Here is a 24,164-nt window from a genome sequence, read left to right as displayed (position 1 = left end):
AGACCTCTGACAGAGCTCTAGAAAAAGGGACAGACTGCCCAGGAGAGGGTGAGGCCCCTGTCTCCCAAGGTGAACGACGAGCCTTTGGGAGTGATGAAGCCGGGGGTGAGGGGTGGGGGGTGAGTCCCTTTAAAATCTGAGAGTTGTGGGGACCTTACAGTGGCTTTGGAGCATTTCTATTTGATATTTTCTGTTCCCAGGAACCCCAACGGGGAGGGGCTGCCCCAGTGGCCCGTGTACGACCAGAAGGAAGGATACCTGCAGATTGGCGTCCCCACCCAGGCAGGCCAGAAGCTGAAAGACCAGGAAGTGGCTTTCTGGACCGACCTCTTCTCCAAGGCGGCCGCCAAGAAGTCCCACCGAACAGAACACAGTGAGCTGTGATCGGGAGGCCCAGGCAGCCTCTGAGATCGGGGCGGGGGACTTAGAGCAATCCTACAGAAGGTGTTTGCGGGCCAAAGAAGAGTCTCATTGTCTGCTGGGAGTGGGCGGAGGCCACGGAGAGGGAATTTCTGTACCTGTGGCCTCCGTCTTGGAAATAATGTTCTTTTGGTGACCAAGTCGGTGTCTGTGTCTGGGGTTGGAGACGAATCCATCCTCCCAGAGGGAGAAGGGTGTGGAGAGGGGCACCGCGGGCAGGAAGGTGCCTCTGGCGGTGGTTGGGGTGTTCCCACTGTCACTCATCATGGGCATCTCCCCTCGGCACCATGGCCTGCCCCACGGAGAGAGTCCTCAGGCGGAGACTTTCACAGGTGTCTGCAGAGAGGACCCAGCAGTGTGTGTGGGAGCAGGGGGCACAGCGGGCACGGGAGCCAGGCACGGAGAGTGTCTACTACCCAATTCAAGCGAGAAGGGCCCCAGGGCGGGCTCCTGACCACCTCTGCGTATGGGCAAAGGTGAGGGCAAGGAACTGGCTCCAAGTCACCCAGAACCCAATTGTCCCAACGACCGGAACCAGACCAAGGCCTCTTCATTCCTCAGACAGGTTTTTCCCACCGCGCGGCTTGGCCATCCCCAGAGTAGGCCCCTCCATGCAGGAATACCGTCCTACTCCTGACCGCACCCTCCTCCGCTGCTCCCCACACCCGCCAAGCTCAGGCTGCGGAACCAACTCTTTCTAACACACATTTCCCCTCATTCCAGGCCGCTGTGAGGGGGCTGAGGCTTTGAGCAGGGGAGTAGGGGAGGGGCCACCCTCCGGAATCCTCCCTCCATCTGGTGGTAGTCAACACACACACACACACACACACACACACACACACACACACACACACCCCACACACACACATACACACACACACACACACACACACACACACACACACACCCAACTTGTAGGAGTATCTAACTTCATCTCCCATCCCTGGCTAAAGGCACTGTTTGGCAGATGGTGGTTCTCTGCTGCCCTCTTGTGGGAAGTGTCTATATAGCCACACCTGCTCCAGGGAAGGAGCCAAGGCCGCAACCCAACGGCAGAGCCGATGCCTGTGTGGACACATCCAGGAACAGCACTCGGACTGCTCTCTTGCAGATTCTAGAGTCGTAATCATGCAGGGGCTGCTGAGGCGAGAGCTCCCCAGATTTCATTCCTTCTCCAAACCGAGATTAAAGGCCTTCTGGCCCACGTAGCCTCTCCAGCCCCCGAAACAGAACTAACCGCCTAGCACCTGGGAGGTGCTCAGAGCAGACCATTCACATAGCATTTCCCTGCAAAGGCTCTGCCCTTGGCCTGTCGCTGGGCTGGGCTGAGACTCCTAACTGGTCTCCCTGGCTCCGTTCTGTACCCGACGGGCCGGAGTGACCCACGTGAGTGGCCACCGTTGTGTTCACCCCTCCGTATGCCTGCTCCTTTGCCATGGGGTTTTGGGTGCACTCATTCAGAGTCTGGGCCGGCCTCTTGACTTCTCTGACAATGAAACACGGCGGGAGCGGTGGATGGTGTGCCCGCCTTCGGAGCCCTGGTTTGGGGAAGTGAGGACGGTCAGGTAGGCTCTGAGAGGTTCCAGGAGCCCAGACCCCTAGTCCTGGCTTCCGTCCCCCTCTTCCTGGCCGCGGAGTGTGTGTTGCTGCCACCTGGTGGCCATTCTGTTTTGATCAGCTTCTTCCATTGAGGACAGCCCAGAGAACAGGAGCAGCCACCGGAGGTGGGCAGAACGCTGGCTCAGCATCCCTACCTACCCGCTCAGCCAGCTTCGAGGTGCCTCTGTGAATGCTAACCCCTGGTCCGTCTGTCCTCACCCTGCCAGGCCTCAGTCCTTAACCTGAGCCCCAGAGTAACTGGTCTCAGCCCACAGGACTGGGAAGCCCTTATCTATGGCCACTCAGACCATGGTTCTCTCTACAAGGAACCCCATTGTCAGCGGGTGATGGAACCGGGCGTGCGGGGAAGCCACGGGGAGGGAGGCAATGACCAGCCGTCCCAATATCCTCTTCCTAAGATAGCCCTGATGCTGCCCCGGGCAGCAATGCTCCCAGTAACCAAGTCTGGAGGTCGCCAGGTGACGTGAATCCCGCTGACAGGATGTAGACAGACACCTGGGTGGGGTTCCGAGGAAGCTGCTCTTCTCCAGAGGGAAAGACAGAGGGACTCCGCCGGCCTCTGCCTTTCCCCTTTCTATTTCTGCTCTTCCTGCCTGAGCGGTGGGCTCGATGTCTGCAGGCGGCTTAGCCATTCTCTCTCTCTCTGAGCACGATAGTCACATGCTCTGGGTGTCGGGACCGTAAGCTGGGAGGATTCGAATCCCTGGGGACTTTCTTACGCGTCTCCAGGGCCACCCCGGGCTTCCGGGCACGTGCCGGCGGAGGTCCTCACTAAGGTTCTTCCCTGGGGTCGAGGCTGGCTTGTCCCCCTGACATATGGATGCACCATCGTTCTACTTCTCCATGGGGAGCCTGGGTGGAACCTCTATCTGGCATAAACAACCAGAGGGCACGGGATTGGGCTGTGTTTGCAGGAAGCCTGGGAAGGTGTTTTCCCTGGGAGACAGGCGACCTCTGTTCAGATGAACTTTCTCTTACTCTGTGTGACCCAGGGTAAGCCATTGGTATTCTAGCACACAGGAGGCACATAATGTATATACGCACATATATATGTATATTTACATGTGTATCTGTGTATGCACAGATTACATACGTAAAAACAAATATAATAAAGAGGGTGCTGGTTCTAGTAGAGGACCCGTGGCCTGAGCAACGGGGCAGTGTTAGGCCGTTGTGTCTGGGGCTCAGGAAGATGGCATATCAGAGTGGCTAAGAATACAGACTGGAACCAGACTTCCAGGGTTCAAATCCCAGGCTCACCAACTAGGAAGTTGTGTCACCTGTTTGTGTCTCAGCCCCCCTCCCCCACATTGTAGTGGGGACAGTAATGCTGCCTCGAGGGCTTCTGAGGGGGACTCAATGAGACAGGTGTGTGGGGCCTGGGAAGAGGCCCTGGCACAGGGGAAGCCCCTGCACTGGCCTTGTCCGAGGTGCTGATGCCCCTTGGCCCTCAGCCCCCCTCCCCCACATTGTAGTGGGGACAGTAATGCTGCCTCGAGGGCTTCTGAGGGGGACTCGATGAGCCAGGTCTGTGGGGCCCTGGGAAGAGGCCCTGGCGCAGGGGAAGCCCAGTGTTGGCTGGTGACGCGGCGGCCCCTGCACTGGCCTTGTCCAAGGTGCTGATGCCCCTCGGCCCTCAGTCCCGCGAACCCCTAGCTGGCGAGACTGGCATGGCCTCACTCTCTTTGAACAAAGCCAGCTACCCCCTGAACGCTGTTTCCCTTCCAGTTCCAAGCCTCCAGTGGGGGCCCTAGAAGTTTCATTGTCAAGCTAATTGCCGCGACCAGCTCAGCTGTGGGCGTGCACGAGAGGAAGGCGCTGCAGGACTTAAGAAAAACACACACAAGACACAACACGCAGAAAAGAGGGGTACGGAGACTCCCAGACTCTAGGACTGAGAGCCCAGATCTCTGCAGCCTCATCGTGCTTATCGGTCTCTTTGCTCATCAAGCAAGTTAGCAGAGCCTGGGTCAAATTCGTCTACAGTGGATTCAGGTGCAGAGAAAGATGACCAACCGGTGCCCCCCAGGCATGGAGGGAAATGGCTGCAGGGACCAGCTGCTTCCGGTAAACAATCACGGTGGTGCTTGCCGGGCGGCGATCTGCCCCCGCAGGACTTGGCTTTCCGAAGTCCACACACAAGACCTGTCTCAAGGCGGCAGTTTCATCTCTCAGCCATTTTCCTGCACTGACTCTGATCTTCCTCTTCTCGTCTTCTCTGACACTTCCTCTTTGTGCAGGTGCCCTTGAAATGTCAGCGTGGCAAGGTCCTCACTCATCTCTGATGTGGGCGTGCCCAGATGCCAGCCCTGCCCCCTCCCATTTCTCCAGTGATAGGGCATTGTTACCATCAAGTGACGGGAGATGGGGGTCCAATGGCAACTGCCAGGGGGTCGGGGGAGGCTGTGCTGTGAGAACAGACACCTCGCAGGGACCTGGAAATGAGCTCGGGCTGGGCAGCGGGCAGGTGCCTTGTTGGGCCGACCGTGGCCTTCACGTCCACCCCGGGCCCCCAGCACACGGGCTGGGCTGCTTCCGGCCTCTCCACTCTGGACTCTGAGTCTGCCCATCCTAGGCTGGGACCCTGGATAGAGCCTGAGGCCGCAGGGGCTGCGGGGTGGGGTGGGCTGGGCGGGAAGGGGGGGGGTCTGGCCGCTCCATGAAGCTGTTCTCTGCTGCAGAAACTGGCTCTGTGGCTCCTGGGTATGTCCAGACCATGACCCTTGCTGGGGTCTTCTTTGGGGACAGAGATGACCTTCCTGGATTTCCTGCAACCCGGCCCCTTGCCTTCCGCCCCCCCCCCCCAGACCCGAGGCTGAGGGAGGCAGCAGCGTATAAACAGGCCGCCGGAGGCCAGTTAGCTGCCAGCTCTTTCAGATGGCTCTGGTCACCACACTTCGGTCTCCTCCTCCTCCTCCTCCTCCTCCCTCCTCCTCCTCCTCCCTCCTCCTCTTCCTCCTCCTCCCTCCTCCTCTTCCTCCTCCTCCCCCTCCCCCTTCCCCTCCCCCTCCCCCTCCCTCCTCCTCCTCCTCCTCCTCCTCCTCCCTACTCCTCCTCCTCCCTCCTCCTCCTCCCTCCTCCTCCCTCCTCCTCCTCCTCCTCCCTCCTCCTCTTCCTCCTCCTCCCCCTCCCCCTTCCCCTCCCCCTCCCCCTCCCTCCTCCTCCTCCTCCTCCTCCTCCTCCTCCCTACTCCTCCTCCTCCCTCCTCCTTCTCCTCCTCCTTCTCCTCCTCCTCCTCTTCCTCCCTCCTCCTCCTCCTCCCTCCTCCTCCTCCTCCCTCCTCCTCCTCCTCCTCCTCCCTCCTCCTCCTCCTCCCCCTCCTCCTCCCCCTCCTCCTCCCCCCTTCTCCTCCTCCTCCTCCTGGTCACAGCTGAGGACGGGGCCTGCCTGAGATGTGGCCCAGCCGGAGAAGCCTCCCCCTGGCCAGCAGCCTGACGTGGGCAGCCGCGTCCCGCAGGAGGTGGGCTGCGCTTAGCAAGGCCCATGGAGGCTGGTATTTCCCGAAGCCTGAACTTCCTGCCCAAGTGCTCACATGCCTCAGGCCTGGGGAGACTCAGAGCTGGCTACGGGACCCAAGTTCAAATCTCAGGGACGCCGTCCCTGGGCTGCCTTTGAAATGGGCTGAAGTGGGTAAGAGGGAGGGGCAACAGACATTTCATAGCTGACAGGTACTAGCCATATGCTAATGAGCTGTGTAAGCGGGTTCTATTCTGAATACGATACGAACCGTTCGTCCTCCCCATGACCCCATGAGGTGGTCACTCTGGCCTTTCCCATGTAGCGACGACACCCTGAGGCCAAGGCGGGTAAGTGCCTTGCCCACGTTTTCACACTGTGAGTGATGGGACCCGCTCGGACCCAGGCACTGTGTGTGGCCCCGGAGAGGCTACTCTGTGTCTGACCGTCCTGACAACTTCCCCACGTGCTCTTATTCCCACCCTTCAGAAATAAGAAAGCCTCACAGGTCTTTTTTTGTGACTTTCTCCGAGATTTCTCCACAGCAGCAAGTGGTAGAAGGAGGGTTCAGCCAGGTCTCATCTGACTGCAGACCCTTTGTTCTTCCTACCGAACCAGGGCAGACTGCAACCCAAAGTCCAGCTGCAGCCTCCTCCCAGCTGTTTGGTAAAAACAGCTGCTTCCACGCTCCAGCGGCAGAGGGAGGTGGTCGCGATGGAGAAAGACCTGTGTAGAAAGCGTTAGCTGAACCCTGCGTGGAATCTGCAGGATAAACGGAAGGCAGCAACTCCCAGGCGTACCTCTCAGTGTCTGCCTAGAAAGGCAGTCATTCACATCTTAGTATGAATTGATCCGTCTTCACTGTGCGAGCTCCCCAAGAGTATCTCATAGAGTCAAACACAAAAGGGGCTTTACAGAATCACCTAGTCCAACCCCTTCAGTCTACTGACAGGGAAACCTAGGTGTAAGGTTCAACAATGCCTTTTTCAATATGACTCAGTCACGATATCAGAGCAGCTGGCCTCCCATGGGCTCAGGGAGTCCAAAACACTCCCCTAGCCTTGACTCCTAACAGCGTTGACCCATGCAGACTCACCTTGACTGTTCTATTTGTGATCTTCCCAGTCCCCTGCAACAAGCCCTCACTTGATGTCCAAGTCTTCACAGCCCTGCTGTCCTTTCCAACGGCTCTGGGACACCCGAGGACGTAACTGACCCCATCTACCCACCTCATTTCCAATCATAGTGATGGGAGCAGGCACTTTGTCCCCCAGGGGCCCTGTGACCTTGGGTGGGTCACTTCTCAGACCCAGCCCTCAATTTCCTCATCTGTCCAGTGGGCAAATTGGTCTTGGGGCTGCCTAGCTTGCAGGATAATTGTCAGGAAAACAAATGATATATTTGACGTGGGGTGGATTAAAGTAAAAGTCAGTGTAATCTGAGGAGATAGGGGAATTCAGCCCTAGAAATAAAAAAGCAAAGCGAGGTACCCCACCTGGTGTCATCTGGTGTCTACTTTCCCTTTAAATATAAATGTGTCGATCTCAGAGCGAGGATTATAGATTTAAACCCCTTCAGTCTCCTGCAAAGAGTTATTTGTGTGAAAGGTGGGCCTCTATGACCAGAAGTTCTTCTGTGCTAGCTGGAGGCTGATCAAAGTAGACAAGCCTATATAATTCGTAGCGTTTTACCTTCATGGCAGAAAGAACTCCACTAGCAGACACACGGCACAGGAACACCCTTTATTACTCTGTACAGTCCTTTTTCCATGAAGAGAACAGCTTGTAAAATGAATCCACACCAAACGCAGACATCCGCATGACATTGGGACGGTCCGTGACACAGAGAGGGCCCCACTGAAACCGGTCCTTATTTACACAGAAGTGGAGAAACAGAGCGGGGAGGGCAGGCATCCCGAGAGCAAGTTCACATGCACCAGTCGTGTGGTGACTTCTGGATTGTGGCAATAGCTCTGCTGCAAACCCACAGACCCTGGGGTCCTGGGACTTACAAGGTCACGGCGATGTGTTTCCTTCAAAATCCTCAAAACAAAAGGGTTGAATTTTATTTTTTTTAAATACCGAGCATTTTTGGCATCAGCTGAAGATATATTGGAGAATGAGAAAGTACTAAATGTCTCCCCCCCAAAAAATGTGTCCCCCCCCTAACATTCTGGAGGCCAGAAATCTGACATTTGTCTGGTCAATAGGTTATTAGTCACCAGAATATTCTGGAAAGTCCTATCGTAAACGGTGTGCTTCCTCCATTATAAACTTAGCACAAGAACGTTGTCAGGAAGACATGACATTTTTTTTTCACTGGATTGGACTTCAATGATCTGATCCAACCCTGCTCTCACAGGCAAAGAACTTTGAAGTTCAGAGAGGTGAAACCGTTCTCCCCAGGAGCCCCACTAGTCAGCCGTAACTCTAAAATGCTGTGCTGTGTCCACCACATCACACTCCTTCTCTGTTCTCCCTCCCATGGCTTCCAAAGGACATAAATGAAATGAGCGACTTCTTAGGTAAGAATGTTTCAGTCTCACAGGATCGCAGGGCTGCAAAACGGATCCTCTGTAGACAGACTGGCTCCCACCCGGGCCGGAATTCTCTCTGAGAATTAAGGCAGTTTGGGGGGTTTTTCTTCAGCGGGATATTTGGCAAGCCTTGGCCACTCCCTTCTCCTTCATTCATTTGCATTTAGAATGAAGACCAGCTGACAGGTGCATGCTAATTAACCAAGACCTCGAGTAGATGTTAACGTGATGGTCTTAAACCGACATTGTACATTTTGTGGAAAATAATAATTCTTTTAAAATCTTGTAAAATGTCAAACACATCATATACAGTAAGTACAGAGGAGCACCCTCTTCCCTGGGAACCTCGCCATCAAAAAAAGGGGGTGGCACAAGAAAGAAGTCAAGCATTACTTATGATAAAGCACACCACATTGAGGCTGGAAGGTGAACCCAGAGGTCTTCCAGCACCACCTCCATGAGAACTTCTAAGGGCTTCCCGGTGCCCCCACCACCCCGGGGAGCCCCGGACTTGGGGCCAGCTCCCCCCAGCGCAGGCTCAGTAGCCAACTTCACCGCAAGGCAGCACCAGTGCCTCGGTTTGATGTTGCTTCAGCTAGCACCGCATCGCCCATTCACCTTTGGGACAAATGTCCGGAGAGAGGAGGGCCACCTGCAGGCAGACGCAGGGAAAGAACCGCGCTCTCTCTGAAGTGCGTCTCTGTTCTAACACACTCGGACTTTTCTGGTCCCCACGCGCGCACTCCAGCCGAGGGGACGCAGCGCGCACACCCGCTGCTCCACAGCGCTTCTTCCCACGCGGAGAGAGCAGCTGAGGCGTTTCCTCCCCGGCAACCAGCTAGAGGAGAAGAAATGACACCCTCTCCCCTCTTCCCTCCTTCCAGCGCCCTGTCCTTTGCTCAGAAACAGTCCTTGACCCCTTGACTGCGTGTCTGTTTATTTGTAAGAACAGCCCCGGTTGGATGGACCAATCCTATTGCCAGGAGTTTCCAAGTGCTCGGGGCTGAGAGTTGGGGGGGGGGGGTCTGACTGTAGGGTCCTACTGGATGCCTGGGTGGCTGAGAATCTGAAACGCTGAGCCTTGGTTTTCTCACCTGGGAAATGGGGAGACAGAAGCCAGCCCTGCCGCCCTCGGTGGGCGGATGGGAGGCAATGTGGGTGAACGTACTTTGCAAAAGAAATCGTAACAGCTAGGGAGGAAGAGCCCTCCTGGGAGGATTAGAAGTCGAGTAGGGATCCCGTCAGTGGTGGGTCACCTCTGGTCTCCCAGACCCCACACTGGTGTCCCACTCCTGCCGTTTGGGCTGCCTCAGACTTTGAGCTGGAGTTTTTATATGGGAAGCTCAGAGGCCTCCTGGTTTCCCTCTTCCCTCTAAAGAAGGACCCAGAGACCCTGACCCAGCAGAACACCAGCTCCCTACACTCCCAGTGTAAGTGAAGTGGCCTCTTCCCCCCGCCCCATTCTGCAACAGAGCCTCCCACAGTCACTATAAGAACCCACATGTCTCGATTTCCAACGCAGGTGCCAGAGATTCAAACCAGAAACAGAAACCCCAAACAGATGCCGCCAATTTAACCAATCTATGGGTCATTTCTCTGAATGAGTTGAAACTAAGCACCACCACCACCACCAGAGGGCACCACTTGCAAGTTCCTGTCCGAAGTCAAACTAGAGATGTTCCCTGCAACCTGCAACCTGTTCCATCAACTCAGCACACTGTCCCCTTAACCTGCGTGACTAGGTTGCTACGTGCTTGCTTCCACCCTGCCCTCCGTGTGCCAAGTTTAGTCCCTGATGAGAGGCAAAGGGACTGTTCAGAGACAGCTCCCCATCGACCGAGCCCCCTGGGCCATGCTGGGTGGGATTTCCAAGGAAGGGTGTTTTAGGTATCCGTGAGCAATATATAACGGACAGCCTGTCCGGCTGCCCTTGGGCATCCACCGGCCTCGTGAGGACAGCAGCGAGTCCATAGTAAAGATGCTTGTTTGGCCTCACTGGGTTCCCGACCCAAGCCTCCCAGGAAGGTCTCGGGAGCCACAGACGGGCTTCTGGGCTCCACGGGCCTCACAGAGCGAGGCCGCCTGTGGCCCCTAAGAGCCTGTCTGGCCCGGCTGTAGAAGCTGCCCAGTAGGGCTCATCTGCACTGTTCCCCGGGACACCCACGGCTCTGAACCACCAGACTGCCAGAAGCTGGAAGAATGTTCCAGGACACACAGATCAGACTCAGATTGGCCAGAGTGAAATTAACTAGGAAAGCATCTCTCCGTGGACCTCGTGACAGGGACACGCAAGCCCAAGCTGCCGGGCCAGGTTCGGACACCAGAGGGCTGATGGAAGAAGGGGCAGGAAGCGGAGTCTGTAGGTACACCACCCCCAAATTCAGCCAGGCTTTTCATTGGTGTATGGTTGGTGGTGTCCGGCCCATAGCAACACCCACCCTCTGAGTAGGTGAACGAACCGGCCAGGCGGAGGGTTTCTTCTGTGGTCCTGAGCGCGAGCGCGAGCGCGAGCAGACGGGGCAGGGGGCAGGGCGTTCTGCTCGAGCCGTGGGCTCCGCGTGGGCCGGCTGTCCCCTTGGGCAAGAAGTCCCGCAAACAGAAGAGGTCCGGCAGAAGTCTCACGTGTTCTGTTCCCTCCGCTCCCCTTCTCCCTCGAGGCTCACCAATCCGAGCTCCGTTCCCCAGGCCCGACGAACAGAGTGTGAAGGAAAACCAGACCACGAAATCATTTGCAACTGGGACTAGAGGGAGGGGGTCGGGAAGAACATCAGCCAGGAGAGGAACCCTAGATCGTGTCCAGGGAGGAGCGAAGCAGACGCCTGTGACCTGGACGTCAGCGCACGGGGCTCCTCCTCGGGGCCAGGTTCAGATGGCCAGCCAGTGCTGCAGCTGCGGGAAAGACAGCCAGGCCTTAGCTGGGGGTGGGGAGGGCGAGGGCCCACCGAGAAGGGCGGCAAGAAGCAGAGCGGAGCCCTGGCCGGTTAGCTCAGGGGTAGAGCGTCGGCCTGGCGTGCGGGGGACCCGGGTTCGATTCCCGGCCAGGGCACACAGGAGAAGCGCCCATTTGCTTCTCCCCCCTCCTTCCTCTCTGTCTCTCTCTTCCCCTCCCGCAGCCAAGGCTCCATTGGAGCAAAGATGGCCCAGGGCGCTGGGGATGGCTCCTTGGCCTCTGCCCCAGGCACTAGAGTGGCTCTGGTCACAGCAGAGGGACGCCCCGGAGGGGCAGAGCATCGCCCCCTGGTGGGCAGAGCGTCGCCCCTGGTGGGCGTGCCCGGTGGATCCCAGTCGGGCGCATGCGGGAGTCTGTCTGTCTCTCCCTGTTTCCAGCTTCAGAAAAATACAAAAAAAAAAAAAAAAAAAAAAAAGCAGAGCAGAGACAGAAGACACCTCCCTTCAAAGACCCTGGAGAATATACAAGCTGATTCCCTAATGGCCACCGAGGCCCTAAAGGGCAGAGGGCCTTCCCAAAGTCACACAGCGAGCCGGAAGCAGGGAGATCCCCGGGAACCTCCCCTACCCCTGCCTTGGATGTTCTAAAGGGGAATGAGAGCTAGGACTAGGGTCCACATGTTGCTGAGGTAACCAAAGCGCTTCCTTCGAGATCAGAAACTCTAGCTTGCTGACACTAGGTGGTGACAAGTCAGAGTGGGAGAATAGAGCTCAACAATGTCTGGGCATTTGGCATCCTGGGACCAAATTGCAGAGAGGCCGGTGGAAGCTGGCAGAAGGCAGAAGACAGGCCCCACCTTCCACCCCTAACACCTGACCCCCGTGAGCCGCGGCCCACTGATGCTCTGGGTTTCTGGTGAGTGGCTGCAGTCCTGCCTTGGGCATCTAGCACACAGCCCGGGAGCAGCTAGGGCCCTCCCAGTGACCCCCACCCCCGAGGTCCGGGCTGCACCCACCTGGAACTGCCTGACATCCCTCTGGGCCACCAGGTGGTGCTCATTCTCCGGTGTGAGGCCGTAAGCCAGTCTCTGTGAGAGGTTGGAGAAAGGGGTTCAGATGGGCCCAGGGACACCCTCCCAGCGGCCCAGCAGGCACCCCCAGATAAGGACCATCTGCTGTTTGGTCCTGAAGTCCCACATGGCCAGCGTATGAGGTCCATACTAGACACTACCCTGGCTGGTTCACTTTGCTGCGGTCAGAGCCTGGGCGTCTGGAACGGAGGAGACGCACACAGTCTCCGCTGGAGGGCGCATTCAGCTCACGGAAGGGGCGGGCTTGAATGAATACACACATGGGCACGTTTAACAGCCCAGTGTGAGCAGTGCTGTGGAGGACAGGCCCGGGGTGCAGGGGACACAGCGGGTGGGACTGGCCCTGCCCGGAGTCAGGGCAGGCCTCCCTGGGGCGCACACACGGGTGGGACTCAGGGACGGCGTCTGGAACCTTCTGCCCTAAGTCCTTGTGCGGCTCACTCCCTGACTGGTCCCTCGTTAGAAAGTGAGCCCAGGAAGTGTCATCTGCGCCCAGAAGAGTGCCCGGGCCCTGCACACATGCAGCGATCTGTCACGTAGGGGGAAGGAAATCTTTTTCTTACAAAGTAAGGATGTAAGGAAAAGACGGTCACCAGTATTTATAACAGACGGGGCCTTTTAACAACCAAAGAGGAGGAAAGACACTCTTTTAGGGTAGAGGCCGCTATTTCCCGTGTATGGGTGCGTACGCAGCGCAGGCAGGGAGGAGAAGGAGCTCTGGTTTAGGCTGACCAGGTCCAGGCTCAGGAAAGAGGCAGGGGAACACCAAGATACAGTGCGCTTGGACGGGGAGAGCTGGGGCATCCGGGGACATGACAGACCTTACAGGGACAACCCTTACGTGGAAGGACCCCAACGAAGGCTGCCTAACTCATCCTTAGAGGACTGGAGGGCTGAGCGTCCCCTTCTCACATAAATAAGTACCAGCAGGAATGTATTTGTCATTGTGCTGGAGATGTATGACACAGTGGCCGGGGACGTGTGCTGAATGTCTGCCCCGTGCCAGTCACTGTGCTAGGCATTCTCTTTTTCCTCCACGGTCCATAGTATTGTCCCCATGTTACACATGTGGAAATTGAGGTTCAAGGGGATACATAACTTTGCCAATGCGGTGTGTCTGTCTGACCCCAGTGTCCCTGTCCTGTTTCCCCTCCCACCTGGCATGCCCACCCCACCGCCCTGCCCCGGGCCGGAGCTCACCTCCCACAGGGAGCCGGGCGTGCTCAGGAACTTGTAGATGATGTAGGCGGGCACCAGGGTCATGGAGGACAGCGCGATGCCCCAGCCGACCCAGTTGGCCCAGAGCGGGAAGATGTAGTCATCGTAGGTGAGCGGCTTGAAGTTGATGATGCTCACCACCACCACAAACTGGGGGGCGGGGGCGGGGGCGGAAGGAAGGTGGGGAGACAGGAGAGAGGAACGAGGGAAGGAGAGAAGCGGAGAAATCAGGATTGGGGAGCGCAGCGTGCGAGAAGGATTACAGGGAGCAGAGAAAACAGAGGAGGAGGGAAAGGAGGAAAGGAGAAGGAACTCAAAAAGTAAATGATAACAAAAAGGGGACAGAGACGTGGGGAGCGAGAAGAGGGAAAGAAGAATGAGAAGGTGACCTTGGAGCTGGGCTGAGTGGTGGCACACGCAGCCACCTGGGGACCTGGCCCCAGCTGGAGACCCCACTGGGGTGGAAGTCCACCACGCTGTCAACAAGCCTGAGCGTCCCAAGTGTCCTGTCCTCATGACGGGTCTCTGCATCCCCGAACCTCCTCCCCTAGTGAGCGACTGTGCCCATCCCGCCCCCACCGGGGACACAGCCCCCTCGCCCAGGCCGCCCCGCCTACAGGCTACGCACCAGGAGGAAGGCGGGGCTGACAAATTTCCAGCACAGCCTCCAGTACAGGCCCGGCTTGAACCCCATCATCTGCTGGATGTCATTGCTGAACCTGTCCACACCTGCGCACACACAGGCAGGCCTGTCACTGTGGCCCCGCAGAGCCCCGGCCGCCACCTGCCGCCCACCCACCAGGATCTGGACCCAGGGAGGGAGCAGGCATGACACCCGGGTCTTATTCCTGCGGTCGGGCACTTGGCTGGTACAGAACAAGAGAGGGGACACTCTCACGGAGAGTGAGTCACCCTAAGTCATTCCTCAGAGGGACACAGGGCTCGGGGAGGGGAGGGCGCTTGCCCAAGGTTACCCCGCCAGGTCAGCCTGGGTTCCCCTCTCGTTCACGCTCTTACACAGGAGGCAGCGGAGACGGTGCTTCCCCTGACTCGGTCCCACCCGGGAATCTCTCCCTGATTCACAGAGAAGCCCGAGAACAGGACTGACCCTTAGACGGGACACGGGCTGGGGTGGGGGAACAAACAGTGACAGCGCCTTTGACCCTCGGTGTCCCCTGAGCCCCGTCCAGCTCCAGAATAAGGTGCCAGATAAAACACAGGACTCCGGTGGCATTGGAATTTCAGAGAGACACTGCAGTGTATGGACGTCCCAGGCAAGATTTGGGACGGACTTCCACGGGAACCGAGATGCGTTGTTTATCTAAAGTTTAAGTTTAGCCAGGCATCTCGGAGCCTGTGTGCTGAGTCTGGCGGCCCTGCCTGGAGCGACCTGCGCGGCTCGGGGAGCAGCGGCTTCCTCCTCGGGCTCATTAGGAGCGGACGCCGGAGGCCTATGGGGTCTTTGCACCCCCCCGCCCCGTTTGAGGGGGTTCAGGCGAAGATAAGCTGGGAGCTGGGGGCAGGGGGGGGGGGGAGCTGTTCCTGACGAGGAATCGGCTCAACTCTGGGACTGCAAAGGGAAGCCCCTTCGTTCTGCGGGTGAAAAGTCTCCAGGAACACAGGGGGCCGAGGCTGTCCCGGGGGCCTGGGGCCCGGCAGGTACCGTAGAACCAGGAGACGCCGATGGCTTCCATGAGCACGGCGAACAGGATGGAGGTCCCCGCCGCGAAGGTGTCCAGCAGGGTCAGCACGTATATTCCGCCCTGGGGCACAGAGGGAGAAAGCCTGAGGCCGTGGCCGCTGGAAACGGCCACAGGCAGCTACATCCATCACAGTGTTCTTGCCCTCTGTCCCCTGTCCCACTCGCTCGGAACCCCAGCCGGAGGACGTGGGGGACAGGGACTTGGTGCTATGGTGCTGATGGTACCTGCCTGCCTTCTGACAAGGACCTTCCGGGGGGCCGGGGTCAGAGGGTGGGGGCCGCAGCCGGTAAAGAGCGAGATGGTGTCAAAGGGACTTTGGCTGCCTCTCGCACCACCAGGCCAGCCTGGGGGTCCTTGGGCTCAGGGGTGGGAAGGAGAGGACAGTGGGGTGTAACCCTTGGGGATCAGGCCACAGGTTGAGGGTGTCCAGTCCCACCTGGACCTCATGCCAGCTCCGAGGCTGGGAACATCTGACCGGCTTGAAAAGCAGCCCCACAAGCCCCAGGGCCCGGAGCTGAGCGCCCCCACCTTGGTGATGCAGAACAGGGCCAGAAGGAAGGTTCCCACGGTGACGCCGAAGGTGAAGAGTTTCCGGTGTCGCTTCAGGATCTGGAAGTCGTCGGCCAGGCCCGTGATGACGGCCTCCATGCCTCCCATCTGGAGGGGACCAGGAAGGGGGGACAGTCTCAGGCTCTGCCCCTCAGACCTCCCGCAGTCTGGGACTTAACTACACACCGCCTCACCTCTCTGCAGAAAGCGGCCCCTACTGCCTCCCTCCCCAGCCTCGCACCCCGCTTCTGCCCCGTTCTCGCCGAAACTCGGGGCTCAGAAACTACAGGGGGAAGGTGAAGAGTGGCCTCTGTCTCCCCCTCATCAACAGGCACCTGTGTCTGCCCCCTCAAGCCCGTGGGTTCTGATGAGCCCACAGGAGAGTGAGGGGCATATATAATGTCCAATGCCCGTGTGATGTGTTCACACTTAAACGGAGTCTTCCGGAAGCAGCCGCCACAAGGGGGCCGTCCAGCACTGAACTTCAGGCCGCAGCTCCAACAAGGACTCTGTCTGCTTTCCTTGTTGTCCGGTGGAGGGTCACCTCCGGCTCCACTCTCTGTGCGTAAGGGTCTCCCAGCCCACAGCTACGGGCACATTGATTCTATATGGCCTCGTATGCATAATAATCATGTGTTTGCCTGAATGACACCCTGAGCTTGGGATGGCGGATGGGAGGAACGCAGGCCAGCCACGCTCGGCCACGAGGTGCCTGTCTCTCCCCTGGGCTGGCTGGCATTGCTCGGCCAAGTCAGGGTCCTTCCCAGGGGCCGGAAGCAGCCTCCCAATCCTTCTCAACACACTGCTCCTGGCAGGTGTCCCCGCGGAAAGGGTGGGAGGGGAGCCTGTCTGCCTGCCGGCTCTCAGACTCCTCGCCAACTTCCAGGCGTGAGGTCCTGAAGGTGGACACAGGATCCACCTTCAAGCCAGAAACCTAACCTTACACATGGCTGACAGACACGGTTCTAACACACGGACCAGGCTCCCGTGCTTCCGTTAGGTTGTCGGTCATGAACTCATCGGGGCGGGGCCCTGGCTCAGAAGAGGAACGCCTGCCCTCTCTGGGCTCAGGTTCCCCGTCTGCACGGCCAGGGGGCCGGGCTGCTGGGCTGGCTTCTCTGCAGTCCCTCCGATGTGCATTTCCATGACGCCAATGGGTTTCCATTGATCCTTGGCTTTGGCCTATGTCTTGCCCTTCTGAGTAAGGAGTCACCTCTTTGTTTGCATTTAAAGAGGGTCCTTCTGGAGATGACTACTAACCAGGAATTTGAATGGCGGGGAACTTTAGGCTGAGTGCTGTGTGTGTGTGTGTGTGTGTCTGTGCGTGTGTGTCTGTGCGTGTGTGTCTGTGTGTGTGTGTGTCTGTGCGTATGTGTCTGTGTGTGTCTGTGTGTGTCTGTCTGTGTGTGTGTGTCTGTGTGTGTGTCTGTGTGTGTGTGTCTGTGTGTGTGTGTCTGTGTGTGTGTGTCTGTGCGTGTGTGTCTGTGTGTGTCTGTGTGTGTCTGTCTGTGTGTGTGTCTGTGTGTGTGTCTGTGTGTCTGTGTCTGTGTGTGTGTCTGTGTGTGTGTGTCTGTGTGTGTCTGTGTGTGTCTGTGTATGTGTGTGTGTCTGTGTATGTGTGTGTGTCTGTGTGTCTGTGTGTGTCTGTGTGTGTGTGTCTGTGTGTGTGTCTGTGTGTCTGTGTGTGTCTGTGTCTGTGTGTCTGTGTGTGTGTCTGTGTGTGTGTCTTTGTGTGTGTGTCTGTGTGTGTGTGTGTCTGTGTGTGTGTGTCTGTGTGTGTGTGTCTGTGCGTGTGTGTCTGTGTGTGTCTGTGTGTGTCTGTCTGTGTGTGTGTCTGTGTGTGTGTCTGTGTGTCTGTGTCTGTGTGTGTGTCTGTGTGTGTCTGTGTCTGTGTGTGTGTCTGTGTATGTGTGTGTGTCTGTGTGTCTGTGTGTGTCTGTGTGTGTGTGTCTGTGTCTGTGTGTGTGTCTGTGTGTCTGTGTGTGTCTGTGTGTGTGTCTGTGTATGTGTGTGTGTCTGTGTGTCTGTGTGTGTCTGTGTCTGTGTGTCTGTGTGTGTGTCTGTCTGTGTGTGTGTCTGTGTGTGTGTCTGTGTGTGTCTGTGTCTGTGTGTCTGTGTGTGTCTGTGTCTGTGTGTCTGTGTGTGTGTCTGTCTGTGTGTGTGTCTGTGTGTGTGTCTGTGTGTGTCTGTGTCTGTGTGTCTGTGTGTGTCTGTGTCTGTGTGTGTGTCTGTGTGTGTGTGTCTGTGTGTGTGTGTGTCTGTGTGTGCGTGTGTGTGTCAGGGGCACGTATCCTGAGCCGGCTCATCAGGGTCACTCACCGAGCTGTCAATTCCCAGAGCCAGGAGCATGATGAAGAACACAATGGCCCAGAACGTGGACCCCGACAGGGTGGAAATGGCTTCTGGGTACAGGATGAAGACCAGGCCAGCTCCTGAAAGAAACGTCAAGGGCCCCATCGATGGCTGGGACTGCTGGTCTGAGCTGCAGGTCGTAGGAGAGCATCGTGAGGACCAATCAACCCCAGGCCAGCCCGTGGCACCTGGTGAGTCACGGGTGGGCAGAGGAACCAAGCTCCATCCAGCTCACACTTCCACCACGCGCCAAAGAGGCGGACCTCCGGCAGCCAGACCGGGGAGCAGCGCCTCGCTCGCCTGGACGGGCTGCAGGCTGCGTGCTGCAGACCCTGCTCCTGCACCCCGGGAGGGGTCCTCTTACTCCACAAACTCCTTGGGCAGCCCCTCCCCAGGTCTCAGCTTCTCTGTGGCCACGACAATACGGGAAATAGCAGGGCAGGACACAGGCTCTGGAGTTGGCCTAGTGGTCAGCTGGGTGACCTTGGACAACTTAGCCTGAGTCTCAGCTCTCTCCTCTTTAAAGTGGGTCTGTTCACACTCTCAGTCGTGAGCACTAATGGAAGGCGTGTCAAGTGCTCAGCACAGGGGTCAGTAGGGAGGACAGGCTCCAAGGTCGGTCCTGCTTAGCCGGACTCGGCGGAAGGTTCTGTCACATCCGCAGGGCCCAGGACTGCCCGGAATTCCCACTGACAGGACTCAGAGCAAGTCCATCACGTGGGCAGTTTGGAACCTTGTGTGCAGCCCCCATAGAGCTGGGCGGCCGTGAGCGAGGCAGGTTCCTCAGCCCTCTCTCCCTCAGCGGGCTGGGTCTGCCCACCCACCTTCCGTGGCGACATCCTCAATGTTGACCTTGTGCTCGTGGGCCATGTAGCCGAGGATGGAGAAGATGGCAAACCCGGAGACGAAGCTGGTGACGCAGTTGATGGTGCTGGTGAGCAGGGCGTCCCTGGGGGAAGGAATCACCGTTAGTCCAAGTCGCCTGCCTCTCCCCGCCCCTGCTCGTTGACCTCCGGACCACCTGTGGGGCCCGCGGCTCCCAGTGCCTCCAGGGTCCTGCTGGCCCAGGGACCCCAGTGCCCTGCCACACTGGGGCGAGACCCTGCAGGTGCAGGACATAGGTCAGCCGCTTCCGGAAGAGATACTCTGAGACCAGAGTCCGGTATCAAATTCCTGTTGGGAGCCTGAGTCACCCGCCTCCTTCTTCAACCAGCCTCCATGGCTTCCCAGTTTTCTCAGCTTCTCAACCAGGCGTCTAAGCGCTTTGCTGAGATGACCCAACCCTCCTTCCAGGCTCAGGGTCCGTGAGTCCCCAGGATGCAGTCCCCTTGCTGACTCTCAGGTAACTCCCCTCCCCGCTCTGGCTGATCCCCTACCGGACAGCTGATCACCCACTTCCTTAGCCTTCCTGCAGCCTGGCCCACCGGTACACAGGCATCCTTCTCTGTCTCGTACCACAGGGGTGGTGACCCTGTCTTCAGCTTTGACAGAGTGATGGAGGCGGGCCCAACGTGTGCCCGGGCACAGACTTCCCAGTCTGCCAGCCAGGCCCTCGCCGCTCATGCGACCGGCCTGGGCATCCCACCCTGGCCTGGCTAGGCATCGGATGGACAGACAGACAGCGCGGTCTGCTCGGAAAGCCATAGACTGTCCTCTGCCCCAGCTACCCAGCCCCAGCAGCTCCCACTTTCCCAGCCCCCCTGCCGGCATGTTTCAGGGGTGAAGCCCCCCCTGAGCTGAAGGGGGCTCACCAGGACCCCCACAGGCCACACCGGTGTTCACGGAACACCCAGGATGGCCACTCCACCTCGCTCCATAGCGGAGGGAACCTGAGAGGGGACCGGCCCCAGACCAGAGCCCTCTCTCCCACCCCCACGAGCATCCCTCCCCAGGCTCCCACGCTTCCCAGAGCCTCGAGAAGGGTCTTACCGGTAGCAGTTGTTGTCAAATTTGTTGTAACTGGCAAATGCAATCAACACTCCAAATCCAGCCCCCAAGGAAAAGAATATCTGAGTTGCAGCGTCAATCCATACCTGAGACGAGGAGACAAAAGCCGTCACCCTCTGCTTCCCCGAGAATGGGACTATCTCACCGCTCCAGAAGGGCTGGGACCCCCCCCCCGCCCCCAGGGATGCTCTGAGACCCCAGGAAGCGAGGTCTGAACCAGGGATGGCAGCAGCCCACCCCCACAGAAGCCTGGGGTCTCTCCAGCATCTCCTGGTCCCGGTGGTCCTGAGTAAGCTCACCCTGGAGGCACTTACTGGCTCAACTTGATGTCCCGATTGTCAGAGAAATTTAGAAAACTGACAAGTCCCAGGCTACGCAGATGGCGTGACGGCAAAGGCTTGCGGCCATGTCGGAGTTACGGGGACGACTTCTTGAGAAAGGGACATGTTTCCTAGCCGCTCCTACCAGCCCACACAGTGGTGACTCTGGGGTCCCCCGGGGTTTTTACTGAGTCCATCTTTTGAGTGATGACAGCAGTGGCTGGGCGCCTGAGGGTCTGAGCCCCTGCGCGAGCTCCCCGCCTCCTGGTCTGGTCCTGGTTAATTTCATGTCCCTGTGCATGTTCCCTCATCCGCGGCGTGGAGATAATTATACCCGGCCCACCCCAGCGAAGAGCTGCTATTCGGACATGTGAGGTCTCTGTCACCTCCCCACTCACATGATCCCAGGCTTCCCCTCCTTCCTAAGCCCAGGGCGGGACTAGCACCCCGAGGGAGGAAGCTGGGTCTGCTCCGTGCGGGGGGCACCCTGGCTCCCTGCTCTGTTTTCACTCCCCGGGAAGACTTGGGCTGGTTAAGCCGTTGCAGAACAAACAGAGGTCTGACCTGTCGCGCGGTTTACGAGGCTGATTCACGCCTTGCGCTCTGTTATCTTCCTGACAGTTACTAAGGATATAGGTTTTTCCCACGGTTACTGAGCTATATAACCCTGTGGGGCGTTGGGACGTTGTAACTCTGGGAGGGTGCGCGGTGGGAGGGGTCCCTCCGAGTCCTGTGTTGCCAGAGTCATTGTGGGTTCAAAGAGAGTGTGAAGAAGCCTTTGGGGACAGTGAGGGATGATGCTGAAGTGTTGTCACCGAGGTGGGACCGAGGGAGGAGGCCGGAGAGCATGTCGGCCATGAATTGAAGATGCTCAAGGCCCTAGAACTTCCACGCTTGTCACTGCTCCCAACCTAACCCCACTGCTTTGGATTCTGCTCCAAATTCACCCCCTTTCATTGTGATCTGTGTCTCTGGGGGCTGTGGGGGGGGCAGCTCGTGGGGCCCACGTCTCCCTGTAGTTGCCATTGTCCCTCTGCTGTCGTCACGGGATGGTGGCAAAGGCCAGCATTGGGGACTAGAGAGTGGAAATAGGACCGGGGTGCCTGGGGCGGGTTGGGGGCTGTGGCACAGGGCAGGAGTAAAACCCAGGACCGAGTACTGCTCCCCTTGAAAGGAGGGGTCTACAGAGGTCGCCAAAGGGAACCACAGAATCCCGGGCCAGCCGAGCTGGAGGGGCTCGTGGAGACCCACAGGCGCAGGTCAAACTGGCACAGGCCGGGTGCAGAGGCCGCAACCCAGGCTGGGAGGGTCGTCTCCGGCCATGCAGCCAGTTTGGGACAGAACCAGGGCCAGAGTGCTATCACCACCTGCCCCAAGAACCCTCCCCAGCCCCGGCCGTCAGGGGGGCGGGCACGGGGCACTGACCGTGGCCTCTTTGAGGCGGTAGAAGTCGATGTGCAGGTAGGCGTTGATGCCGTTGGAGGCGCCGGGCAGCGTGATGCCGTGGACCAGGAGCACGAACAGCACGAGGTACGGCAGCGTGGCCGTGATCCACACGACCTGTCGTAGACAAGCTCACCCTGAGAGCCCGGCTCTGGCCCTCTCCAGTGGAGCCACCCAGCCCGCCCACACCTTCCTGCGCACAGTGCACAGGCCTCCAGCTCCATCTCCAGGCCGGGTGCTGGGCCGGACTCCAGCACAGTGAACAGACAGGCCACACCTGGTGCAGCGCAGCACTGCGTGGGAGAGGCAGCCACTCTGGGCACAGGGCTGCCATCAGAGCTAAGGGCACGGGGACAAACACAGGTTCTCACAGCACCTGACACCTCCCCCTCTACAAGCCGCCTCTCCTGACCATTCAAGTTGCCCAGGAAGAGCTAAGCACACCACTTTATGCCTCCTTCCTTACCCTCCCTCCCTCCCTCCCTTCCTTCCTCACTCCCTCCCTCTTTCCCTTCTTCCCTCCCCACATCCACCCCTCCCTTCCTCTATCCACCCCACCAGCATCCCTCCCTTCCTCCCTTCATCCATTCATACTTCCCTCCCTCCCTCCCTCCCTCCCTCCCTCCCTCCCTCCCTCCCTCTCCTCTCCCTCTCCCTTACTCTCATTCAAGCACATCCTCCTAAGTTTGCTGCCCAAGCAGGGACTTGGCTGGGCAGAAAGCAGAACCCTGGCCTTTCTCCATCGGGGTGGGGATGCCCGTGGGGCTTAGACAAAGTGCACTGTCCACAAACCCGTAAAGGAAGGACTGCTCCCAGACCAGAGAGAGACTCCCCCATCCCGCCCACGGTGGAGGAACAGAGAAGGGGGGAGTGTGTGTGGGCTTCCTCGCTGTCCCTTCTCACGCCCTTGACCGCGCGCTGAAACACTCTGCATCCTTCTAGATAAAAACGTCAAAGTTCAGGTCCGTTCTTGGAGCTCCTGATTTCATTGGTCCGGGGTGGGGCTCGCACCTTAGTGTGTTTTAAAAGCTCCCCCTGATGACGAGCCTGTGCAGTCAAGGTGAACAGTCACTGACTGATGGGCAGATGCGGCCACGCGCAGGAGCAGCCGGGAGGCGGACGGGGCCCTGGAGGAAACATGCTCGGGGCTGGAATTCCCAGACCAAGGCACACTCAGCTGCAACACTCCAGGACACGGGACAGATGGCCCCTCCTCTCAAAGGCCTGACACTAGGCAGCCCGAGAATCTTGACACATTTGTAGGGAGAAAATGGAATCCCTGAAACGTGGCTGAGGGTCAAGTTCTTTGACAGCCTAGAGAGACAAGGGCTCAACACAAAATACTGAGATGTAGACGGTAGAGTCATACGTTTTCCATAATTACGTTTAAGGGCTGGGATGTGTCCTCATCTCTCTTTCCCACCAGATCATGAATGAGCTCCTTAGAGGGAAAACATCCATTGTTTTCAAATTTCTATCCCCAGCAAATGGGACTCATGGATGCTTTAAAAAACATTTGATGAATAGGAGAATGATTGCACAGTTAGATCGATGAATGATTGGGTTGATGGGCTGATGAATGAACGAGAGGATGAACGGACACACAGATGATTGAATGGTTGGGTGGAGGATGAATGGGATGGCTAGATGGATGACGGGATGGTTGGATATATAGTCTGGTAAGTGATTAAATGGATAGGTGGATGGTTAGGCAAGTTCACGGTTGAGTGGGTAGATAAATGAATGAGTAGGTCAGTGACAAATCAGAGGGTTAGTGGATAACTAAGTCAGTCACAGAATGAATGAAAGAATAAGTGAGTAAGTGAACAAGTGAGTCAGGGAGTAATCAGATGTAGAGTGGTTGGCCATATTTCTGAGGGAATCAGTAAAGGAATTAGGCTCTTATATTTCATGTTATCCAATTGCTCCTCCATCTCTCCCTTGTTACTTGGGGAGGATCTTTGCAGATATGGGCTTTAGATTTCCATTTTCTTCCAGGAGCTTAGGAACAAGAAGGACAAATTGCCCAAAACAAATGAGGAGGAACACATGCCCTAGAAAGTGAAGTCATTGCATCTGGATGACCGCGCATCCATCCCAGATTCATCCCTCCGAATTGGGAAGAACGGGCCTAACTCCTCAGTGACAAGCACAAGCAGGAGCCTCAGCCGTCCTTGTTGGGTCCTAACTGCTGTGTTCCCCTATAACTTAAACCAACAGCTGCAGGTTCACTCCCAGCCCAGCAGGGCACCCAAACACACCACTCTGCCCATCAACAAACAGCCTCACCTGGTCTGCCCCTAGGCATCCCCCGTGGGGTCTGGAGGCCGCCCTGCACTGGCCATGCCTGAGACTCCAACATGGATGCAATTTCCCCCAGGAACACACCAGGGCATGACTGAGCTGACCCTGACTGTGGTCAAGCATCAAGAAAGGGGAGTTTGTTTTGTTCATGCACATGTGTTCAAACTAAACCATCTAAGTCTCATAGAAAGGTCTCAGAGTTGATGGCAGGAGTGAGTTCTGCTGTCTAAGATCTTGTGTCGAAGGGGAGGCTGCCTTGGGTCCTTGGCCAATAGCTCGCTCATGCTCACATGGGCCCTGCGTGCACACTGGGTGA

General features: G+C 57.8%; 2 protein-coding genes across 5 annotated transcripts in view; one reads left to right on the top strand and one right to left on the bottom strand.

Annotated features, from left to right (window-relative positions):
• CES1 (carboxylesterase 1) overlaps positions 1-560 on the top strand; it is a 33,620-nt gene extending 33,060 nt beyond the window's left edge. Inside the window, exon 14 of the mRNA XM_066244227.1 lies at positions 201-560. Within this exon, the coding sequence (XP_066100324.1) occupies positions 201-384 (184 nt within the window). The 3' untranslated portion in view covers positions 385-560. The remainder of the gene's footprint in view (positions 1-200) is intronic.
• A 6,672-nt stretch (positions 561-7,232) lies between these two features.
• Positions 7,233-24,164, bottom strand: part of SLC6A2 (solute carrier family 6 member 2) — a 58,646-nt gene continuing 41,714 nt past the window's right edge. For all 4 annotated transcript variants that reach the window (XM_066243595.1, XM_066243596.1, XM_066243598.1 and 1 more), the window contains exons 6-15: positions 21,527-21,661; positions 19,764-19,867; positions 18,659-18,783; positions 17,802-17,914; positions 15,462-15,590; positions 14,894-14,993; positions 13,859-13,959; positions 13,213-13,380; positions 11,938-12,009; positions 7,233-10,921 (exon numbers count right to left, since the gene is read on the bottom strand). In XM_066243595.1, coding sequence (XP_066099692.1) covers positions 10,898-10,921; positions 11,938-12,009; positions 13,213-13,380; positions 13,859-13,959; positions 14,894-14,993; positions 15,462-15,590; positions 17,802-17,914; positions 18,659-18,783; positions 19,764-19,867; positions 21,527-21,661 — 1,071 coding nt within the window. In that variant the 3' untranslated portion in view covers positions 7,233-10,897. The remainder of the gene's footprint in view (positions 10,922-11,937; positions 12,010-13,212; positions 13,381-13,858; positions 13,960-14,893; positions 14,994-15,461; positions 15,591-17,801; positions 17,915-18,658; positions 18,784-19,763; positions 19,868-21,526; positions 21,662-24,164) is intronic.

Source organism: Saccopteryx bilineata, chromosome 9, assembly GCF_036850765.1.
Source record: "Saccopteryx bilineata isolate mSacBil1 chromosome 9, mSacBil1_pri_phased_curated, whole genome shotgun sequence".
Classification (NCBI taxonomy): domain Eukaryota; kingdom Metazoa; phylum Chordata; class Mammalia; order Chiroptera; family Emballonuridae; genus Saccopteryx; species Saccopteryx bilineata.
The sequence above is the reverse complement of the archived record's forward strand: the minus strand, read 5'-3'. Positions and strand labels throughout refer to the sequence as shown.